We start from the raw sequence: 21,945 nt of genomic DNA, 5'->3' as shown, positions 1-21,945 counted from the left end.
AGCTGATGCATTGAAGGCTGTTGAAGGAAGGCCGCTAATAATGAGTATAGAGAGGCAGCTCTGTCTATGGCACGCAGGGAGGTTTCCTCAAAGCCTTGGCTGAGCAACTCGATACCTGAATGAGTCGCAGATTTTTTTCAACACTGCTGGGTCTCAGCGTGCCCTGCGCCACAGAGTCTCAGCTGCCCAGCATCCCGGTCTCCTAGCTGCCCAGCGCCACAGAAATGCCACCAGTCCTGCCTGGTCCCCAATCGACCAGGCGGCCTGGCTGACTCCTTTTCCTGGTCCCATCGCCAGCCCTGCCAACTCCTGTTCCTGTCGGCGGCTCGGCTGACTCCTGCTCCTGGTCCCCAGTTGGCGGCCCGGCCAACTCTTGCTCCTGCTCCTGGGTTTCAACCCCAGGTTCCCAGCTACCAGCTCAATCTCCGGCCTGCTATCCTCCAGCCAGCAAGCCCCCAGCCAGCTTCGCATCAGCCTGCTGACCTCCAGCCAGCTAGCCTCTAGCACGCTAGCAATCAGCCAGCTAGTCTACCACTTTCCTGTCCTGAGCCGGCTAGCCTGCTACCTGCCTGTCCTGAACTGGCTTTCCCGCTACCTGCCTGTCCTGAGCCGGTTTTTCCCTGATCCCCAGGAGCCTTTTATGGAACAACTGCGGAGTTATCCTGTCGTCCAATGGTCACCTTTTTATGGAACTCGCCTGGCAATTTTCACAACGTGGCCACAGGAGACATGGCCGTTATGGCTCCCAACGCTATTGCCAGCTTCAGCTGCCCAGCGCCCCAGAGACTCACTCAGCTGCCAAGCATCCCAGTCCCAGTCTCCAGCAGCACAGAAATGCCACCAGTCCTGCCCGGTCTCCACTTGGCACCCTTTAATATGTACAACTTTCTTTTTGTTTTTTTTACTTCTTTTGCCCGCACCACAAGGGGAAAAATGATTTATATCGGGTGCATATTCAAACATGAGACCAACATGTTAAATTGTCATTAGATTTAATGAAGAGCATAAAGGAGAGTCTGAAAGGGACTAATAGACAGTGTTTCATACGCAGTTTGTCTGACACTCACTGCACCGTAGGTCCAGCCCAGTTCTATCTTGTTCATCACCCACAGTTCATGGATGTTTTCTGCAAGCTTCTCCCTGATCCTCTCCAAGTGAGGTGGCAGCACAATCTACACAAACACACACACAGAAAAACACACAAGGTGTTCATTTATATCACTCAGGACATCACTGTTGCTTCAGTGGGGGAAAACACAGGACATTTTGAAACTGCTGGAATTAAATAAAAATGACCTTAAACAAACTTTGTTATTGTGAAAAGAAGCAGGATGAAGTAACACTTCATAGTAATGGAATCATTTAAAATGTATTGTATATGTATCTAATGTATTATTCATATTATTTATTTCATAATGATAACAATATTGAACACTTTGGGTCTTCATAAATGATCACTCCTCTAAGCTGGTAATAACCCCCGACAGTGGTCTGTACCTGGCTGGTGTCTACAGGCGTGGGGGTGAATGCTGCCTGGCTCAAGGTAACAGTGGGTCCCAGTAGGTCTTTGGCTGCAGTCTGGTCCTGACTGGGCTCCAGTTTTAGCTTCTCCCTGGGCAACACCGCCTCATAGCAAGGAGCATAACCCGGAGGCGGGAGGAACTTAAACTCCCCATGACGACCCCCGAGGAGGAAACGAAATCTGCAGCGTGACAGATGACAGGAAGAGCAGAGATGATGGTTTACAGGGTATGATTTCAACATGGGAAAAAAAAAAGTATTTACTTACATTCTCCAAATGTCAAAGGAAGCAGACTGTACCAACTTAATCAGTGACTGTAACTTCACTAACAAGTTGGTGACTTTGTTTTGTCAGTATGACTGGTAAGATTTTAGCTTCCTGGACAATTTCCCAGACAAGTGTAGTTATATAGGTAAAAATTACATTTAAATAGCCACAAATAAAACAAACCAAAAGCTGGACAACCTCACTAACCCTAACCAGATTTTGGTCGGAATCCAGCCTAATTCTAGCATTTATTCCATTGTATTTTTTACTGTTGCCTGTCCTATATTCAACTAGTTGTTCAATAGGCAAGAAACTAACATCCTGCGTATTTTTAGCAAGAAATAAGCTAATTCATTTTACATATGGTCAGTAAGTCAAAGAGGTTGTGGCTGATTATCATTACGCAGCGTAACATGTGCTACAAAACGTGAGAGAAATCTGGCCTTTTTTTTTTTTAGTCTCACGGTGTAGAAGGTGACTCTGAAGGTCATTTGATGTGTTTGACGGTCAGACGAAATATACTCAAGACTCCCCTGACATGACAGAAAACAACTGAATGCACTAACTTGACTCCAGCAGAGAAGCTGGCCACAGGGAAGAAGAGGCCGTCAGAGTTGAAGTTCTCGAACATGCCCTGGACCGGCTGGCCGTTGATCCTGAACGAGATGCTGGGCACACTGAGGTCCAGGCAGCAGCTCACCACGTCCTCCGCTCTCAGAAGATGCTGATTGGGTGAGCTGACGGTCCGCGCAATGCAGCCTGTGCAGTGAGGACAGAGTTTTAGTTTGGTTTGGAGTTTAACATCTGATTTTTTTTTTTTTTTTTTAATCTTCCGTCTGCAACTGCATCCGAGTTCATCCAGTTTCTTTGTGTAAATAATAACATCAAAGCATATGCAGTGAATGCTTTTCATGATATGTTGTCCTGTTATTTGGAAATGTGTGGAGAAGCTTGTCCTAATTTATTGGTACGCAAAAAGATGTACAAATATCATTTAGCTCGTCAGCACATAGAAGTCTAAGTAGCAGCCACATCTACAGTAGTTATACTACCATCATCTCTCTTGATACACACACACACACAGACCCACACCTCACCTGACCAGAGCTGGAGTCCATCAAAGCCGTAGGAGTAGAGGTCATCGCCCACCCCGTTGCCCCCCCACCCCTCTCCCCCACTGGGGTATGGCGCGTAGCCACTGGTGTTGGCCCAGCCCACCCTGAGGTGAGTGGCCTCTGCTGTGACGAAGGGCAGCGCCTGATCCACGATCAGCTCGTAGTACCACTTCCGGTACTGAGCGGAGCCGTCGCTGACTCCCAGGAAGATGTTGGGACGCATGCTGTTGGGCAGATGAAGCAGAGGACAGGCTGTCAGCGATGCACCTGACACGGGAAGTCTGAAAACGACTTCCTGGCGGGTTAGAATGACAGCATCTGTGCAGTTTTTTCGATGACGTGCACGCCACAGTAAAATGGGTGTGTTTGTGTTTACCTGCTTACGTGGTTGATCAGGCGGGTCTGCAGTAACAGATCTCTTCCTGGCAGCAGGTTGTCGCAGATCAGGTGCTGGTTGGAGCGCACCGCCACACCGTGACACACGCACAGCGAACACAACACATCTAGAACCTAGAACGGGTACGCGCATACCAGAAAATGTGTTAAGAGCTGTAAACATATCATTGTTACAGTATGATCACATATAAACCACCAGGGGCTTTGCTCAGTGAATGCCCTCCAGGGACGATGTAATCCACTTATAAATGTAAAGTAAAGCAAGGAGAAATGTGACTACATTTTGAATTCACTGCTTCTGGCAGACTTGTCCATCCGGCGCTGTGTCCTCAGCCAGCTCAGGTTCTGCCCACAGATTCCTGGGGCCCTTTTCATAACCGCACGCAAATATTCATGTGGATTATCGCGTGTGAAAGACACGTGTACACTATGCATGTCGACATAAAGCAAGTGCCTGTACCTTGTGGTTGCGTCCATGCTTGTCCAGCAGAGATATAATGGATTTGATGTGCCCCTCTTTGATTATGTTCAGCGCCTCAGGACTCTCCACTAGCACACAGTGAAGCACCTCCAGTATACCTAGAATATACAAAACATGTATAGTAAGAAAGACTACATATTTACAGAAAGCATTTAAAAACCAGGTGCCGTATTTACAAAAGAAGTTCCCAGCTGGTGGAGTTAGGAGAGACTCCACTGACACTAAGTCTATCAAATGCCAGTCTTATCAAATCGATCTGAATTAGTTCCTCACATTAGAATATTTCAGCAGCTCTGTGAAGAGCTGGGAGCTTTTAGTACCATTTTAGGAGGACCCCTAGTGGTAAGATAAGATACATAAACACCCAGATCCATGTCATTAAAATGCCGAGCATATCACGTATATACATATGCTATATACTATATACACATACAAATACACAAAATACAGTAGTGTAGTGTGGTGTCTGAAAACCAGATTCATTTATTGTGAAACGTTACGTTACAAACAGTAGAATAAATAGCCTCAAGGTTTCTTGTTGTGTCCCGAGAAAGCACAAATGATGAAATGAAAAACCCTCTGATTTCAACGTGATCACTTTATGATGACAGAGTGGTGATCAGTGTGACCTACCGGAGGAGGCCTCCAGTCTCTCCAGCCTGCTGATCAGCCAGTCCAACGAACCGGAAAACTGTGCACAGTTCTTCCTGTTTCCTCTGATCAGCGCAGCTGGGAGGTAGACGGGAAAAGGACACGACTTGAGAGGTGCTGCTGTGTTGTGCGATGACGGCAACAGCTTTTCTTACTATTTCCTGTCTCCGATAGCTACAGTGTTCATTCTAACCTAATCTGTCCACTGAGTACATTTTCATCCCTTTGAAAGACATGAATATCAATTGAATTTCATTTGAGGAGTTTCCACAAAGCCCTTTGTGAAATCGAGTGTAAGACAATGCAACTAGTTGTAATCATATACTTCTGTGTGCATGTGTGTGTGTGTGTGTGTGTGTGTGTGTACCCAGTAGCTGGTAGAGGGAGTTGAGGATGGAGCTCCAGGCCTCTCCTGCCTCCTTTCCTACTGCCTCAGCAAAATGAGCTGCACTGCTGTAGACATGAAGACGATCAATACACTCCAGCACCAGGCTGATCATCCCCTACAGACACAGAGGTTGTTGCTTTTTACTGGTTTATTCAGCTGCACAAGAGAGAGAGAGAGAGAGAGAGAGAGAGAGAGACTGCGCATAGCATGAGGTTTTAAGTGTTAATACTGTTGATAAAGAGGGTTCCGAATTGTGAACAGTGACTCTGTAGACAAAGGCTGTCCTACATGTTTCTGTAAACTGCAAACAGTCTCCATCCACGCTTTAGAATGGAACACTGACGAAGTGCAAGAGAACATCTCATGCATCCCGCAAATGCACATTGCACAGGAGTTTTAAAACTCGCGTGCACTCAAAATATGTCATTAAGTTGCAAAGGACTTCAAAATTAACAGCGAGACGTGAATTGATTTTTAAGAAATAACAATGGAAATCACAGATTAAATGAGAAAAAACTGCCTGTTATTTGGACTCTACGTGAAGGTGATCAACAAAACTGTGAAAGAGATGCCATGGGGCAACACAGACACAGACAGCTGATGTTACTTTTCCTTGAGGGACTCAATATGTTGTCAAAATCCTTTAATTTCATTATAAAAACAGACTTTGAAGAGGAAATTCAACTTCACACTCAAATACAAACACACTCACACGCACAGACAGACAGACAGACAGACAGACAGACAGACAGACAGACGTTCCCAACCTCTTCCTGAAAGAGGTTCTGTCGGTTCTTCAGAGCTCTCAGTCGGTTCTGCTTGTCTTCGTGTTCCAGGTGATCTCCGGGCGGTTGAAAGTAGCCAATCAGATCCTGCAGACTCAGACTGACCGAATCTATTGGTAGATCTAGAGTGGAGCTCTTGCCCTTTTTCCTCAGTGTGTCCAGGCCCCTGGAGCATATAGAGCAGAAGAAATCCCTCACTGTCTTTGCAAGCTGACTCACAGCGGTTTTGTTGTTATTATTTTGATTCAGAATGACGGCGCGTTCAGGCTGCTGGCTCTCACTGTGTTTAAGCTCGGTTTGTTGGCTTGAGCCGATTGTTTATGCACTCCTACCTGCTGCTGTGCGTTGGTCTGATGCAGTGATGTGATGATTCGCCATCCCAAACTAATGTGCGGGGCTTAATGTTTAAGTTCAAACAAGTGCCACAGTGCACGCTTAGTGTATTTTTCTTTGTATTTATTTTGCCACTGCGGCTGTCCAGATGTCTTCCTCACAAGGACTGACAGAGGCGCACTCTGTATGTACTAGAAAAGAGGGTAACAAACCTAAATTGCGTACATACTGTATTAAAAAATAATAATATTGTAGGATTTTATGGGAAGCAGAACTTAACCAAGTAGATTAAACGGGGAGGCTGCAGTATGTTTGCCGCACACACGGAGCGGCTGCTGATTGCTTTAAAACAACAAGGCGCATGGTGTAGAATCCTTTGTATCAAGCTCCTCTGCAGAGTCCTGCCCTGTGTTCACTGAAGGGAGACAGTTCTCAAGTTAAAGGGCATTTTGTCCACTTGGTGGGCTTCACTATGTGCCTCACTATTTGCTGCAATAAATCCCCGTCAATCACAAGACGTCGGCTTTAGCGTTTCAGATTGCTGCTGGAGTTTAACCCAACCGGATACCAATCTGTTAGTGTCTTATTGCCATACTATGGTATCTATTGCTTTCTGTGTGTGTGTGTGTGTGTGTGTGCGGTAATCCACCTTATGAAGAGGTTGAACAGAAAGACAGTACTGCGGATGACTCTGGCAGTGCGACTCTCCTCGTGTTGTGACCGAGACAGCGTCAGCCCGTCATCCATGTGACCCTCATGGTGCATGATGGCCTGAAATAAGGAGTAAGGATGTAAGGAGTAAAAACACCGACCTGGGATTGGTTTTATTTTTGCAACAGAACAAACTGAATAATCAACGTTGCTTTTTTTTTTTTCGGGGTCGCCTTTGGCGTGAATAAAATGGTGTATCACCAGGTTTGGGCTGGTTCACCATTAGCTCGGGTACGTCTTCCCCCCTTCACCTCCTGACATTAGCTCCATTCAGACGTTTTTGTGCCTTTGTCTTCCTCAAAACCCTCAAAGCTGACTTAGCGGCTCGCTGTTAGCATGGACACATGCACCTAAGGTTTACTCTGATGTTACGAAGCGGTCATAAACTCGTGGACTGTAGTTGTAAGAAAGGAGGCACGGGGGACAAAAAGTTGTAAAAGGTGCAGTATGGTTTAAAGCAGTAAGGTACCTTTCTCTGTACTCCACCCATGCGTGCACACTTAGCATCAACAGTCTGGTACGTGAGCCACAGGCAGGTGTCAACGTGTTGGATGTAACACACAGAGTCGCCATACTTAATGTCAGGAACACCCATCCCATCCACCTCCTTCTTCACACCAGGGTCCAACTTTTCCTGAAGGAAAGAGGAAGGTAAGACCAAAACTGAACACTGTAACTAACACCGATTAAATGTCACATGACAGGAATTTGCATTCATTCATTGACATACTGGCCAATGCGAGTTAGACAGCTGATAGAACCTGTGGTGAACACTGTGTGACGATATTAGGACAGTTAGCTATGTGTTAGCATTCGTTTGCCAGCACCGTATTTATGCGGGCACACAAACAGGTGCCTCAGTCTCTGGGGGGGTGACTGGGACTCTGCTGTCCTTGCCCCTCGGCTCCGGAGCATCTCCGGCTAGCCAAATCTGTAGCGTCATATCAGGCCATACCAGAGTCAGCATTCATTATGATTCCAGAAAGCCCCCTGATGTTAATACTGTAACGCCGTACAACCTTTTATGCAAAATGATGTTCGGTTGCACTTGACCTTATGAAGCCGAAACACATCCTAGCCTTCACAGACAGTGCTGTGGATGTTGTGGACTCTGTACCTTGGAGGACCTGAAGCAGAAGGCTGTGGACTTGACGTCAGCTTTCTCTTTGTCCATCAGCAGCAGAGATTTGTCTTCTATGAGACTCAGATACTTCCCTGTGGTCACATGTCTCAGTCTGAACGGCTGACCCCAGCGGATGTGACTCCCACTCCACCTGGACACAAACACATAAAGAGACATAAATACTAAAACACACACACACACAGATATGAACATATAACTACAAAAATCAAATGCAAAACATCATACAAAAAATGATACATTTTGTGTATTTACCTCGTCTTATAGAGGGGGCCCTATGCCAAAATGTAGTTTTGACACCATGTAATGCATTTGGGTGTCAAATTGCCACAAACTAGCAAACCTGGGACAGGGTAGTTTCACACGCACAATACACAGCTCACTTACTGTGTGGCCAGGGGGCCCCTAGCAGAATCTGGCTACGGCTCTTCAGAGTGTTTTAGAAAGCAGACGTAAGTTAGCGACTAAAATAACATCATGGAGCATTTAGAGCGAGTTTATGAGACCAAAAACAGAGCTAAAAACAGAAACACAACTCCATCCAAACGATAGCCACAACAATTGCATTTGCCGATAACGGGGCCGTTTCAATGTTGTGTTTGCAGCTTCTTCTACGGCCCCTAAGTGGCCAAAATATAATGAACGCACTGTAAAAGACGCTGGCGGAGGCTACATTAGAAGCTAATGTTCATTCACGCCAGCACACAGTCCTGTGCGGTCGAGTCGCACGTGTTCACGGCGCAGATACAGCAAAAGCAACAGCAACGAGACTTCAGCTTGTTTAAGATGTTTTTTTTTTCCAAGATATGGGTCAAAAAGAATCTACAGTGTGTGTGTGTGTGTGTGTGTGTGTGTGTGTGTCCCACCTTCCTTCTTTTTCATCTCAGTCAGTGGGCTCTCAGAATGGATGTTTTAATTACACACGGGTGTGCAATTGATATCACTCACACTGGCTGGATTCCATTTAGGTATGTCAGTTCCAAGGCCCTGGCATTGTCCATGTTTGGTAACTATCAAGGCCCACTGGGACACTTGAATGGAACAGACCCCAACCTTATTAGTAACAACATGCTTTTCCAGCTACAACAAGCCAAGCCAAGGAAACTGACATCTCGGCACATATTGAAAGATTAAATTGAAAGTTAGTCATTTAAAGCAAAATGTAACTTCTATTTAAATATTTATATATATATTAAATATGAGGATAACCATCAATGAGAAGGTTTCTTCAGAAAGTGGTTCCAATTAAAAGCTGTTGACAGTGTGTTCTGTGGATTGTCAAGAGTAATTGTTTATGGGAAAAGATGCGTTCATGTGATTTTTAACAAGCATTGCTTCAATGCTGTGAGCCCCGGCAACTCCTCATCTTCACTCACCTCTGCTGCATTGGGGTGGAGATGAATATCTGAAAACGAATCGGATTGCATCTGAATGGCTTTTTACCACTAGATTCAATTTCTGCAACATATGCTAATCAGTGAAATCCATTTCATTTTAACAGCCTGTCAAAAGCTGTTACGTCACATTTGTTTGACTATTTTCAATATCATTCTTCCGTCATTGAAACAAAAGAGCGTTATCACTCACAAATTTACACGTAACGGTTCAAATACGGCAACCATTCGGCCAATTTGGGCAACCAAGGAGCTGCTGCCTGGTTACCAACCTGGAAGCCATGTCTAAAACTTAGCGTCATGCCCTGATACTGCGCTGTTACTTAGCAACACACTGCGAGTAAAAAGTTGTAAATATTTTTTAACATGTACTACTCTGTTGCCCACAGTATAGTAAGTGCTACCAATCCATGCTAGGCTCTTTACACTATGAGGAATCCCCAAAAACAGACAGATATACTTCATATTATATCATATTTATGCGTGGTGATCTGACGGTGTGGAAGTGTGTGTCCGCTGATGTATATATGTGAATCTACTTGTGTGTGTGTGTGTGTGTGTTGCACTTACACGACCCGCAGTGTCTCCAGCCTCCACAGGGACCTGGCATGACTGGACACTGCTCCCCCCTCATAGTGCACCGTCCTGTGGGTAAAAATGAAACGATCGCGATCTTCAGACGAATTGTTTGCTCTCCAGTTGCTTTTGATGTTAGTTTAGATATGCTACTACCTGGATGACTCAGTGATAAACCTCAGCAGACAGTCAGGGGGAGAGCACTCCCATCAGCATTGTTTAACAACATGGCTGTCCCCTCTGGGAACATCTTAAAACTATAATTATTAATAGTCCTCCCTGTCTCAGTCACCGCAGAGCAACTCAGACTGCAATGGGAGTTTCTGCTTTTGTCTTCCTGCGGGCCATGAATACTGTACATGTACTGATCTAAACTGAAGGGTGAAGGAGAGCCAAATTTAAAAAACTTTTGATCGCACAGTCGACCTTGACGTTGAAAAATTGATTTGAATAATGACGCTAAAATGTTTTGTACGGCAACAAATACCTATATGTTTTACAGACACCACAAACACCTCCGCTGTGCTTGCAGCAGCTGATCATGTCACATGGGAAGTACCTAACTACCAGTTTCCAACTTGTAAATAGCGTTCACATCAATACCCATTACCCGTTTTAATACCTATACCTGACTTGCTGTCTCATAATACATATACGTTTCCCCTGGTTAATTCATTCTCTCATTTTATAACTCAGAACATTTAGGTCAGGTAAAAAAAAAACTCTTAAAAACTCAAAATCTCTACACAGAACCAGTGCAAGTAAAAACTACTTCATATAGAACCAGAAATATATCACCTAAATGATTTCCCATCTTGATCCCCATAAATCAATCCAGCTGCAACTGCATTACCTCCTCTGCTCGTCCCCGTGCTCCCCGGATGGAACAGTTAGACACTCGTCCATGTGACCGTGAAGGAGGCGCAGGACGTCTCCTCCTATCAGGTAACCTGCAGACAAGAAGGAGGAAATGACATTAGAGGGTCTAAGGACAGAGGGTGTTGTATACTGTACATATTATAAAGCCCCCTGAGGCAAATTTGTGATATTTGTATATGAATATAATTGACAGGCAGTATCCAGAGACAGCTGCAGTGTCCTAATTCCACACGACATATTCATGCTAAGCTGGTTTCACACTGGAAAAGTGACTAAATGAAGTATTAGTAATTAGTACAAAAACTCAAATGCTTGAATTTTTAGCTGCGCTGCACATCGGCGCACTATTGTCCCACAATGCATCACAATCGCAAAGGAAACCGAGGAGCTGCTGATTAGGATATAGTCCTTTCTGTTTACACGGTTGTTCACTGTGCCACAAAGTAAGTTCTAATTTCACTTGAAAACACTACTGGATCGACTGTTGGAAAAAAAGCACAATACCTTCACCGAGCAAGAAAGGGAGAGAACAGTGCGGACAGGTGTACCTTGTGCTACTTCACTGCCGGAACAGATGGGAGCCACACTCCACAGTGTCTGCTGGAAGGCTGCATCTACATGGAGACTGCCATTACCGTAGGACAGATGCTGCAGGACGAGAAACATAAGAGCCAAATAAAAATAATAAATTTAAAAAAACACCCCACACAGACCCAAATACACACCAACACTTAGGACGGTCCTCAATCTGAGTCCTGTATTTAGCAAGGCAGGCCTGGACTAGGCATTCAATCAGTACGGGGTCAGCAGAGCTTACGGCCGTCCATGGTTTTGCACTCTAAATCGGTGAGTGATCGAAAGACGGACAGAGACGGAGTCGCTATTTGTTCATGGTAAGACTTGCTGAGACGGAACAATACAAAGGAAAAGGGACGAGAGGAGTGAAAGAGGCAGCGAGGAGAAAATAACAAGGGGAAGAAAGACACGGCTGCGACTGACCAGATATCTTTCAGAGGAGACGCTGACCAGGATGAGGTCATCTCCCACTCTAACCTTCTCTCCCTCTGAACGCTGCTTTGATGCTGGATGGATGGTCCACCAGCACGCCTCGCCTACACACACACACACACACACACACACACACACACACACACACACACAGCAAACAATAGCTCAGAAAAATCAAGCAGAAATGTGTACATGACTCACAGACTCACATAGCGAGTCCTGTAATAGTACCTCAGCCTGTGTACCACTTTGCTAGCCTAGATTTGTCCTGCAGCTGTTCTGCTCGTACTGTAATTTGCATCATTTTCGTAAAAAAAAAAAAACAGGTCAAGAATGAGAACAGAGCAGGCTGCACTTTGCGGTGGTCATTGTTCTGACTTTGTTCTAAAAGTGAGAAGCAGCAGGTCCGGAGTCAGATCATATCTGCCAGACACAGACAGAGGACACCCTGACTGGTATCACAACACAGACGGCAGCAGTCTGTAGTGCAGAGACCCAGAGTGCTCTTTAATATAGTTGAAACAATCATTTATCCTTTGGTGTTCACGCCATTTAAGAACACAGGGGGAATTGTGTTGCTAATATCACCTTTACCTCTTGGTTTGTCTTATTTTCCCCTTCAAGAGCTTTATCATCTGACAGCACGCCATACTGTCTGACATCGTCATATACACTATATTGCCAAAAGTATTCACTCACCCATCCAAATAATTGAAATCAGGTGTTCCAATCACTTCCATGGCCACAGGTGTATAAAATCATGCACCAAGGCATGCAGACTGTTTCTACAAACATTTGTGAAAGAATGGGTCGCTCTCAGTAGCTCAGTGAATTCCAGTGTGGTACTGCGATAGGATGCCACCTGTGCAACAAGTCCAGTCGTGGAATTTCCTCACTCCTAAATATTCCACAGTCAACTGTCAGTGGTATTATAACAAAGTGGAAGCGATTGGGAACGACAGCAACTCAGCCACGAAGTGGTAGGCCACGAAAAATGACGGAAATGGGGTCAGCGGATGCTGAGGCGCATAGTGCGCAGAGGTCGCCAACTTTCTGCAGAGTCAATCGCTACAGACCTCCAAACTTCATGTGGCCTTCAGATTAGCTCAAGAACAGTGCGTAGAGAGCTTCATGGAATGGGTTTCCATGGCCGAGCAGCTGCATCCAAGCCATACATCACCAAGTGCAATGCAAAGCATCGGATGCAGTGGTGTAAAGCACGCCGCCACTGGACTCTAGAGCAGTGGAGACGCGTTCTCTGGAGTGACCATCTGGCGATGTGATGGACGAGTCTGGGTTTGGCGGTTGCCAGGAGAACGGTACTTGTCTGACTGCATTGTGCCAACTGTAAAGTTTGGTGGAGGGGGGATTATGGTGTGGGGTTGTTTTTCAGGAGCTGGGCTTGGCCCCTTAGTTCCAGTGAAAGGAACTCTGAATGCTTCAGCATACCAAGAGATTTTGGACAATTCCATGCTCCCAACTTTGTGGGAACAGTTTGGGGATGGCCCCTTCCTGTTCCAACATGGCTGTGCACCAGTGCACAAAGCAAGGTCCATAAAGACATGGACGAGAGAGTTTGGTGTGGATGAACTTGACTGGCCTGCAGAGTCCTGACCTCAACCCGATAGAACACCTTTGGGATGAATTAGAGCGGAGACTGAGAGCCAGGCCTTCTCGTCCAACATCAGTGTGTGACCTCACTAATGCGCTTCTGGAAGAATGGTCAAAAATCGCCTTAAACACACTCCTAAACCTTGTGGAAAGCCTTCCCAGAAGAGTTGAAGCTGTTATAGCTGCAAAGGGTGGACCGTCGTCATATTAAACCCTATGGATTAAGAATGGGATGTCACTTAAGTTCATATGCCAGTCAAGGCAGGTGAGCCAATACTTTTGGCAATATAGTGTATATTCTGCTTGTTCAGACTTTTTATTTTATTTTTATTTATTTCTATTTGAACATGAGAACACATACAGGACGTAATACAAAACACGTAGACGGTCAAGATAAAATCATAATGATACATTACACCTTAGCTATTGATAGAATTGACCCACATCAACACAAATAATACAATAATTAAGACCAAAAATAATAATAATAATAATAATAATACATAAATAAAATAGAATAAAATAAATAAATAAAATGAAATAAATAAAATTAGAATTAAATAAAGAAAAAATCAGAAAACATTATTTTATTGCAGTAACAGAGGCATTATAGGCATCTATCTCCTTAAAATTTTTTAAGGTATATGTAATTTTTTCCATTTTCTCGCATTTCTCTTGCAGCCGTTCCACTTGGTTTTTACGCATAGTTACTGTAGTCTGCAGGGGCCACCGTTTCACTGGCCACCCCCCCACGTCCTTAATGCTTCCACTTCAGACCGGGTGGCGGCTACTTTGTTTACAATTTCAGCACGCACTGCCTGCAGCTCACTTTTTTACGGCATCAAACGTCTCCGCTAACACACTTCTTAGCTCTTCTCTTATAACCAACGAGGTGTCCGCCCTCAAAGAGGCGGTGACATCCACTTTCATCGCGTCACTATCCACGTTCTTATCTTCCGGCCGTTCCGTCAAGGTAGCGGCTTGTATTAACGTTACCTGAGTCACGTCTGACCCCAGGCCCTTCAGACGTTTTATCGAAGCTATATAATGTTCTTTTCCTCAAAATGTAACCTGACATATTTAGTATCTTTGGAAAAAACGCTGGGATCTCCACAGGAATTTAAAGCTGCGTTGATCAACAAGCTAAACGTCACATGTGCTTTTGACATATTATGGCCTTGTAAAGCTGATGCTTTAGTAAACAGTTGCTTATTTACACACCAGCAGACACACTGAAGTCCAATGTTCATTCTCCTTTGACCTTATGTCTTATATGTAAAGGTTTGGGCTGGACAACCAAAACGTTAAAAGAAGTTCAAGTGACACATTACATGAAATAATTGTTAGGGCAGCTTTGAACACAGTTTGCCTTTCGCGGCAGACGGTTCTAATAATTGCAAGTTTTTTTTAATATCAACATAATTCAAATGATTTGATAATAAAAAATGTGTCTGACTCCTACCTGTGGTATCTTCCTGCAGTCCCACATCAAAAGCCAGTTTGTCTGTGGACGAGCGGGAGGTGGACAGACAGCACAGGTACTGCACAGAGAAACACAATTCATCCCGTCAATCCCACTGATAGGCTGGATCGTCTACCAGCTACAGCACACTGGTTCTGTATATCGCCCCATTTAATGAAGTCAGATGATTTTAATAATACGTGCGCAAATACTATCTGGAGAGCCCGAGTGTGATTTTTTTATACCCCCACCCCAGTAATGGCTGCAGCCCCAGTTACATATTCGTTTTCAGCTCACTCATGGCTTCTGCCATAAGCTACGACAGAAGACATTTTTTTTGTCCCTCACCCCTCCCTCTCATTTTGTTTTCATTCCTACACATGACAGTGTGTTATGATGATGTGTCTGTAAACAATCCAGTGAGGTATGCAGGAGTGGGTATGATGTATCAAAAAGGGAGGGGGGGGGGGGGGGGGGGGCTTCCTGTAAGAGTGTCATCAGTTCTGGTGTGTTATGGTCCTATTTGGCGTGCCTTCATGCAAGCTCATCAAATGGGCTTCAATTGTTATTGAATTTCATTATTATCAATAATGATTTCAATAATAATTCAATTATTTGAATTTCAATCATTCTGTCTGCTGACATAGAACATATTTTATGTATGGTGACCACATGTATTTAACAATATCACCGCACCAAGTTTTCTCCCAGTGCCCCCTCCCCCTACATTTAGTCAATGGTAAATGGCTACATTTACTGGTGACCTGTCCAGGATGTACCCTGCCTCTCCCCCAATGTCAGCTGGGATCGACTCCAGCCCGTGACCCTCTAACTGTTAGAGGGTCAGCTATATATATATATGTATATATATAAATGTATAGAGTAGTTCATCATCTAATAATTAATAATAATATGAAATCAAATCATTTGATTTTCATTATTTTCTCTTACAAGAATATTTACAGAATCACATGTAATGTAGTAATCGCTTAAATGCCATCTGTAACGGTGACTTAGTCCCTAACCCTGGAATATTATTCCTGTCTGAATGGGACCTTAAACTGTATATTTGACCGATTTCTGTTTTAGACAATATCTGACTGAATGTTCCTTTAATAATATTGGCAAGCCTGTACCTTTAGTATAGTTAAGAGTTGTTTTCTGTGTGTGTGTGTGTGTGTGTGTGTGTGTGTGTGTGTGTGTGTGTGTGTGTGTTCACTGACCATTCCACTGTAGGAGTGTCGCAGCAGGACAGCGTGTCCGTAAAGTAAGGTGCGATGACCGCCCCCCTGTGCCGTCTGACGGAGAGACATTGACAAGTGGGAGAGAGAAAAAAAAAAGAGCAGAGTTACAAAAGACAGAAGTCACTGAGAGAGAGAGAGAAACAAAACAGTGAGAAACAGAGATATCGATAAACAGTACAGACAGAAAGTCCCACAAAACGGACGCAGACAGGTATTCCATTTAAAAAGAATGCTTTGTCTATAAAGTTGTAGGAAAACGAACAAACAAGAATTGAAATAAAGTAAGCAAGCTCCGTATATCACTAATCATTTTTAAAGGTACTACTGTGTGGTTCCAAAGTTCAAATATCAATTATCACACGTTAACATCCCTCGCTGATAGTATAATTGCCGTCACCCGGGGCTGTCTAATGAAATAAGAATCCTAATCATGATTCGGGCCTCCACGGTATATAATTAAACTTGATCGGGTGCACTATTGACGCTTTGTGTTCAGAGCGGCTGCTGTGGTGCATTAAATCAAACACTCCCCAATCACAAGTAAACTGTCTGACCAATCAAAAAAACGGCTGATTTTTACGACAAATACTTGAACAAACCTGCTAAAGTAATAAAAAAAATAAATAAAAAAAATCTATTGATTTTGGTTTTAAACTGATTTCGTGTGGTTAGAGATTTGTATCCTGGACCTCTTATCAGTAGGATATACAAGAGACTTTACGGAGACAGGAAAAACAGGGAAACAAACTGCGTGTAGTGTAGCTGTTAACGTGTCATATGGACGGTGATACCGCCAGAAGAAAACATAGTTAGGATAGTCAAACTGTAATAAAGCAGCAGTGCTCCAAAGCATCTACAGATGTTTGTGCCAGTAGAGCATCAGAGGTTTCCACCTCATAAAGAAAGAAAGAAGTTGTTTTTGTAATTCCCCCACAGAGCAATAACTAAGGTCCATACGCCTTGATTAAATAGTGATTAATCACAGACCAGACCGAGTAGAATAAACCAGGTTGCCCATTCTCTAACCCCTCATACTTATTCGAGTGGTGTGAACAGAGCCACCGTGGCACTCGGGAACACAATATTGCTATAAAGTCTGGTCAGGCATTCAGAGCCAAGATGGCCACAGCGTAGGACGTTTAAAAGTGTGCAAGTTAAGACAACTTCACTGTTATCAACTCGACTGGTTAGCAGCTCAGAGAGTAGCTCAGGTGGGACTGCTGCACCTTAAACAATTGTTCGGATTGAAGACATTTTACAGTTTGTCCACTTGCGTGGGAAATAGTTCTTTCTCTTCATTTAGTTCTTGATCTTCTCTCCTCCTCTCTTCAGTTGAAATGGGGGGGGGGGGGGGGGGGGTCTCTCCAGTTTGTTGTGTTTTCATGGATCTGTACTGTTTGCTCTCCTATGCCGAGTCATGCGGTTGGACTTTGTTGATGAGAGAAGAGGTGGATCTGTTTGCCGGATGGCAGCATTCCCACTAGCTGCTACGGTTCTGTCTGCCACTCCAAAACAGAACTTTCCTTGGGAGAGCGGCTCGTTTTTTTTTTTTTTTTTTTGGCCACCCTCTATTGGAACCTTTCCTGCAGAGCAATCGCGTGTTGATATAATCCTCTGACTCTCAATGGGAACTGCCTTTGATTCTGGCCTCATGGCAGAACCATGACGCTGTGGATAATTGCAAAAGGAATAGTTCAACATTTTGGGAAGTACACTTATTTCACTTTTACAGAGTTAGGTGAGACGGTCGATGCCACTTTCATGTGTATGCACTAAACACGGCAGCCAATTGGCTTATCTTAGCATAAAGACCAGAGACAAGGGGCTGAGTGCAGTGACTTTCTGGAATCTTGTTTAATGCGCTTGTTTTGGTAGGCAGATTTTTTTTTTTTTTACCTTTGAACAGAGCCGGGCTAGCTAGCTTAGTGTTGTATTTTGCTGATGTGAGCATCGAATGCTCAAAAGGGTGGAATGTTGTGGGAAAATACAACACATCCCTTCTACACCCTGAAGAGTTTATAAGAGTGAAGCTGGGCCTTCCAGGTTCTGTTCCAGAAGTGAGAAAACCTCATTCAAAAAATCACATTGACATTCGTAACATCGCTAATAACTAAAAATGCAGCCTCGGAACACAACGTTACTCAACTTGTGCGGTTCACTCCATGTGTCTAGATGAGGATGGAACTGAAGAAAAGATTCATTTCTGTTTATTTAACAGGGGCGATGCACAATACATATGTTGTACCAGATATAGCTAGAGGCTAATTTTCATCTGTAGTATTGTGGTTCGCCTGTCTAATTAACATATCATAACTGATACACATTAAAGAATAAGGTTAGAGTTATTCTTCATTTTTCTCATTGTCAACAAATCTCGCGAAAAGTCTGATCCCTGGTCTGTCTCTCGATACTCTCTGACTGTCTGTGGCTCTCAGCTTCAAGCCCTTTGGTTCCTACTGACGACATAAATCTTTAAAAACTCATCACCCCACAAATACAAAAAGTTGCATTTTTTAAAAAAAAAAAGGCTCCATAATTTCCTAAAACATCCGGTCACTGCCATTTTTAATCAAACGTTACTCAAACAGGGGGGAAATAGTGCATTTGTTGGGGACTATTTTCAGCGGCGGATTAATTCACATTTGGTGGCTCTAGTGAGTATTTGGGGCAGCAGGACGGTGTGTGTGTGTGGGATTGAGTCAAAATAAATTACAGTGCGTGTGCTCATGGTAATGAAAGAACATGTCACCCAGTACAACAGTGTGGCTCACTGATGTGTTTTTAATAGTTGTTGGAGCCCCCCCCCCCCCCCCCCCGCCAGACAAAATCAAGACAACTGATGTAATTTAACCCAACGTAATTGAATCTGCCTAATGCCGACAATGTGATGCCTTTTTGTTATGGCTGCCAACAGTTTTATCATAGATTATAGTTTTTTGCAACCGACTAGAATAACAGAGACTTAATAAAGTGTGTTAGTGCGTGTGTGTGTGTGTGTGTGTGTAAGTAAATGCGCCTGCCTCCGTAACAGCTTGCATATCTTTCAGTACAATGGCTCCACTTCGATGAAGTCACATCTGAAAATCTCCATTCCCTTCAACAGGCTGACACTCAACAGATCACAAAGTGTGTACGGCAACTCTGCTAGCGCTCAATACTGTCGATGCTCATGACGGTGACTGTAATAACCAACATAAGGACGGTGACAACCATGACAAACACACACAGCGAGTGGATGCACACCTACCCATATTTCCACATTTACATGCTGTGTGGAAATGAGAGAGAGGAGGAAAACGTAAGTTGCCATAGTCATTTTACAGACAACACATAAAAACTCATGACAGCTTAGTGGTCTTGTACTTTTCCTCCATATGAAGATTCGCTTTGGTTGGGAAATGCACAGACTGCTAGGACAGCACAGAGCCGGAGTCAGGGCCTGGTTAGCCTAGCTTAGCATAAAGGCTTGAAGCAGGGGACAACAGCTGGCCTGGCTCTGTCCAAAGTCGGCTGTCCAACACCTACCAACACCCCTAAAGCTTACTAATGAATGTGTTTGTTTAATCTGTAACCCCTGCCGCTTGTCTTCACGCTAAGCTATGCTAACCACCCCCTGGCTCTGGCTCCACACCGAGTGCACAGATATGAGAGTGACATCCATCTCATCTAATCCAAAATGTCGAACTATTTCAACAACAAATAGCTATTTAACTATTAACTATTTAGCTTTGTGTGATGGAGCTAGCCAGGTGGACAGCTCCTGTCCACTCCTATCAAACTACCTCTCTCTTCCTTACAATATCACCTACGCTGGGAAGCAGGAGGGAAATCCTACAAAAATTCTGAACAGTATTTTGTTTTTGTCTTCAGTACTGTTAATGTTACTGTTAAGTTCAGTTAAACAAGCCGTACCAGTTACTTCAATTGAAACTTTTTTTTCAACTGAAATTCACCACGTTCATTGGTGCCACAAAGCGTAACCTCAAAATCCCAAAGCTGACTGAATTGACTGTACCGATTATGGATCCATCTACCGCCACAACCTCTTTACTTTAAATCTTTATTGCGACATATGAACACCACATAATGCCCTGCAATAGTACTGAGTGGTATGATCAGCATTATTTGCCCACAACAGTTGCATAGTCAGGGCAAGACAATGGTGACCATTACTATAAAAGGCCACATCTATGCAAGTGAACATTTAAGTGGAGTACCTTGAAGAGTATATCTTGTAGTATTGTGCCGACTTACTTGTTTACCTCGCGAGCATAAAAATGGAAGAGAAAATTGTTGCTGCTGTGATAACCTTAGAGACTTGTCCAGACCATGTCATGTCTTTGTTTTGTCTTGTTTGGACTTCCTTGGTTGAGATTTGAGATTCTACCTGTACCCAGTACAGTAGTAACTTGGCCATGCCAGCACGGCCCCTTGCATTGTGTTATTGTCAACCTGAATGGCACTATCAGTGTCAGGTCCGCGCATGGCAGTAGGAACTAATACCCCATTTCACTTCGGGCGTCTTGGGCGGATCAGATTATTAAAAAAAAAAAAAGTAAAGTGTAAATGCATACGATGAGATAAGACGCAATGAAAACGACACACTGAGATGCAATCTCCAGCCTCCTCTGGAGAAGGTTGAAAAGGTGTAAATGACTCCATCTGTCTGCAACTCATATGTAATCTTTACTCCTTCCAGTGTAACTGGGTTAGGGTTAGGGTTAGGGGAAGTAGCCTTTCGGTCCTCTTGTCCTTGTGACAATGGCAGATCGGTTGGCAGTGAAATTAAACTGAAAGTGTGTCATCGTGGCAAGAATGTGGTCCTGGAGACATGAAGCGTACTGGGAACCACTACAGTTTTGAGTATTTTGCCAGGTGCTTATATCAGGTGCTTATATGTCTGTCTGGACACATTTTGTCAACGCGATAGCATTATAACCACGCAACTTTTACAGGTGTGTAGTTGAGATCAAAATGAATGCAATGAGTTCGAAAATGGGTGTGGTCCGAGGGGGGTAAGAAGTAGGGAAGGGTCCATTGACATTGAAGGCGTATTGCTATAAATCACATCTGGATTTTATCCAGGTACGAGACACTTAAAAGTACAAGTATGAAAATCAAAAAAAAAAAGAAAAAATCTATCAAATTGCATCTGGGTCTTAAGTGTTGCACGTGGACACTTAAAATCACGAGTGCAAATGGGGCCGAAGACGCGCGTTAGACGAGGCTAATTAAGCCGATTCAAACACCCTAACACCTTGGGGTCCTTCATCTTCCTGTTGTTCATCTTCAGTCTTCACCAATGGCCGCCTGACCATGCACACCAAGGCGTCCAATAGAACATGATGATAATCAATACACGGGATGTGATACCCCATCCGCCAACGGTTGACATTTAAATGTAATTTAAGTTCTCACTGATCGAAAGCTGATTGAACTGAAATCAGCGGTTTGATACGATGTACAACGCTCCAGCTCAAACTGTGTGGTCCATGTCTATGATGTATGAAAAAGACGTAGCTGCTGAAGCTTCACCTCACACTTTTGGAATTTGCCTGGCTTACTAAGGAAACTACACACACACACACACACACACAGATTCCTTTAAAACACACATTCACCTGAACTTTCTCTCTGTATTTGTGTGTCATCTCTCTGACTGAATGTCTTCCTCACTACACACATTTTCCCTCACATTGTCTTCGGCACTGTCAGCCCTTTTGTGTAACAGACACACATATTGTTTGTTTGTGTGTGTGTGTGTGTGTGTGTGTGTGTGTGTGTGTGTGCCTGTGTCTCATGGCTCTGGCGTTGATGCTTGCTGACAAGTGAGAAAGGAGAAATTAATAACCCTCCCCTCACTTCATTAAAAAAACAAAAAAAACAAAACTGCAAGTCATGATGAAATTTAACATGACTCCCATCTCTATTGGACCCTCCTCCACCACAACGCTACATCTGCACTGCAGCGTTGTGTAGTT

At 43.9% G+C, this 21,945-nt stretch overlaps 1 protein-coding gene across 1 annotated transcript in view; it reads right to left on the bottom strand.

Annotated features, from left to right (window-relative positions):
- ryr2a (ryanodine receptor 2a (cardiac)) overlaps nucleotides 1-21,945 on the bottom strand; it is a 136,894-nt gene that overhangs the window by 74,078 nt on the left and 40,871 nt on the right. The window contains exons 4-22 of the mRNA XM_070927513.1: nucleotides 19,212-19,232; nucleotides 15,944-16,018; nucleotides 14,721-14,799; nucleotides 11,639-11,751; nucleotides 11,188-11,287; nucleotides 10,614-10,710; nucleotides 9,755-9,829; nucleotides 7,767-7,923; nucleotides 7,119-7,283; nucleotides 6,588-6,709; nucleotides 5,588-5,771; nucleotides 4,800-4,935; nucleotides 4,415-4,510; nucleotides 3,761-3,879; nucleotides 3,281-3,414; nucleotides 2,887-3,128; nucleotides 2,356-2,548; nucleotides 1,498-1,702; nucleotides 1,068-1,172 (exon numbers count right to left, since the gene is read on the bottom strand). Of these exons, the coding sequence (XP_070783614.1) occupies nucleotides 1,068-1,172; nucleotides 1,498-1,702; nucleotides 2,356-2,548; nucleotides 2,887-3,128; nucleotides 3,281-3,414; nucleotides 3,761-3,879; nucleotides 4,415-4,510; nucleotides 4,800-4,935; nucleotides 5,588-5,771; nucleotides 6,588-6,709; nucleotides 7,119-7,283; nucleotides 7,767-7,923; nucleotides 9,755-9,829; nucleotides 10,614-10,710; nucleotides 11,188-11,287; nucleotides 11,639-11,751; nucleotides 14,721-14,799; nucleotides 15,944-16,018; nucleotides 19,212-19,232 (2,418 nt within the window). The remainder of the gene's footprint in view (nucleotides 1-1,067; nucleotides 1,173-1,497; nucleotides 1,703-2,355; nucleotides 2,549-2,886; nucleotides 3,129-3,280; nucleotides 3,415-3,760; nucleotides 3,880-4,414; nucleotides 4,511-4,799; nucleotides 4,936-5,587; nucleotides 5,772-6,587; nucleotides 6,710-7,118; nucleotides 7,284-7,766; nucleotides 7,924-9,754; nucleotides 9,830-10,613; nucleotides 10,711-11,187; nucleotides 11,288-11,638; nucleotides 11,752-14,720; nucleotides 14,800-15,943; nucleotides 16,019-19,211; nucleotides 19,233-21,945) is intronic.

Source organism: Enoplosus armatus, chromosome 20, assembly GCF_043641665.1.
Source record: "Enoplosus armatus isolate fEnoArm2 chromosome 20, fEnoArm2.hap1, whole genome shotgun sequence".
Taxonomy (NCBI): Eukaryota; Metazoa; Chordata; class Actinopteri; order Centrarchiformes; family Enoplosidae; genus Enoplosus; species Enoplosus armatus.
The sequence above is the reverse complement of the archived record's forward strand: the minus strand, read 5'-3'. Positions and strand labels throughout refer to the sequence as shown.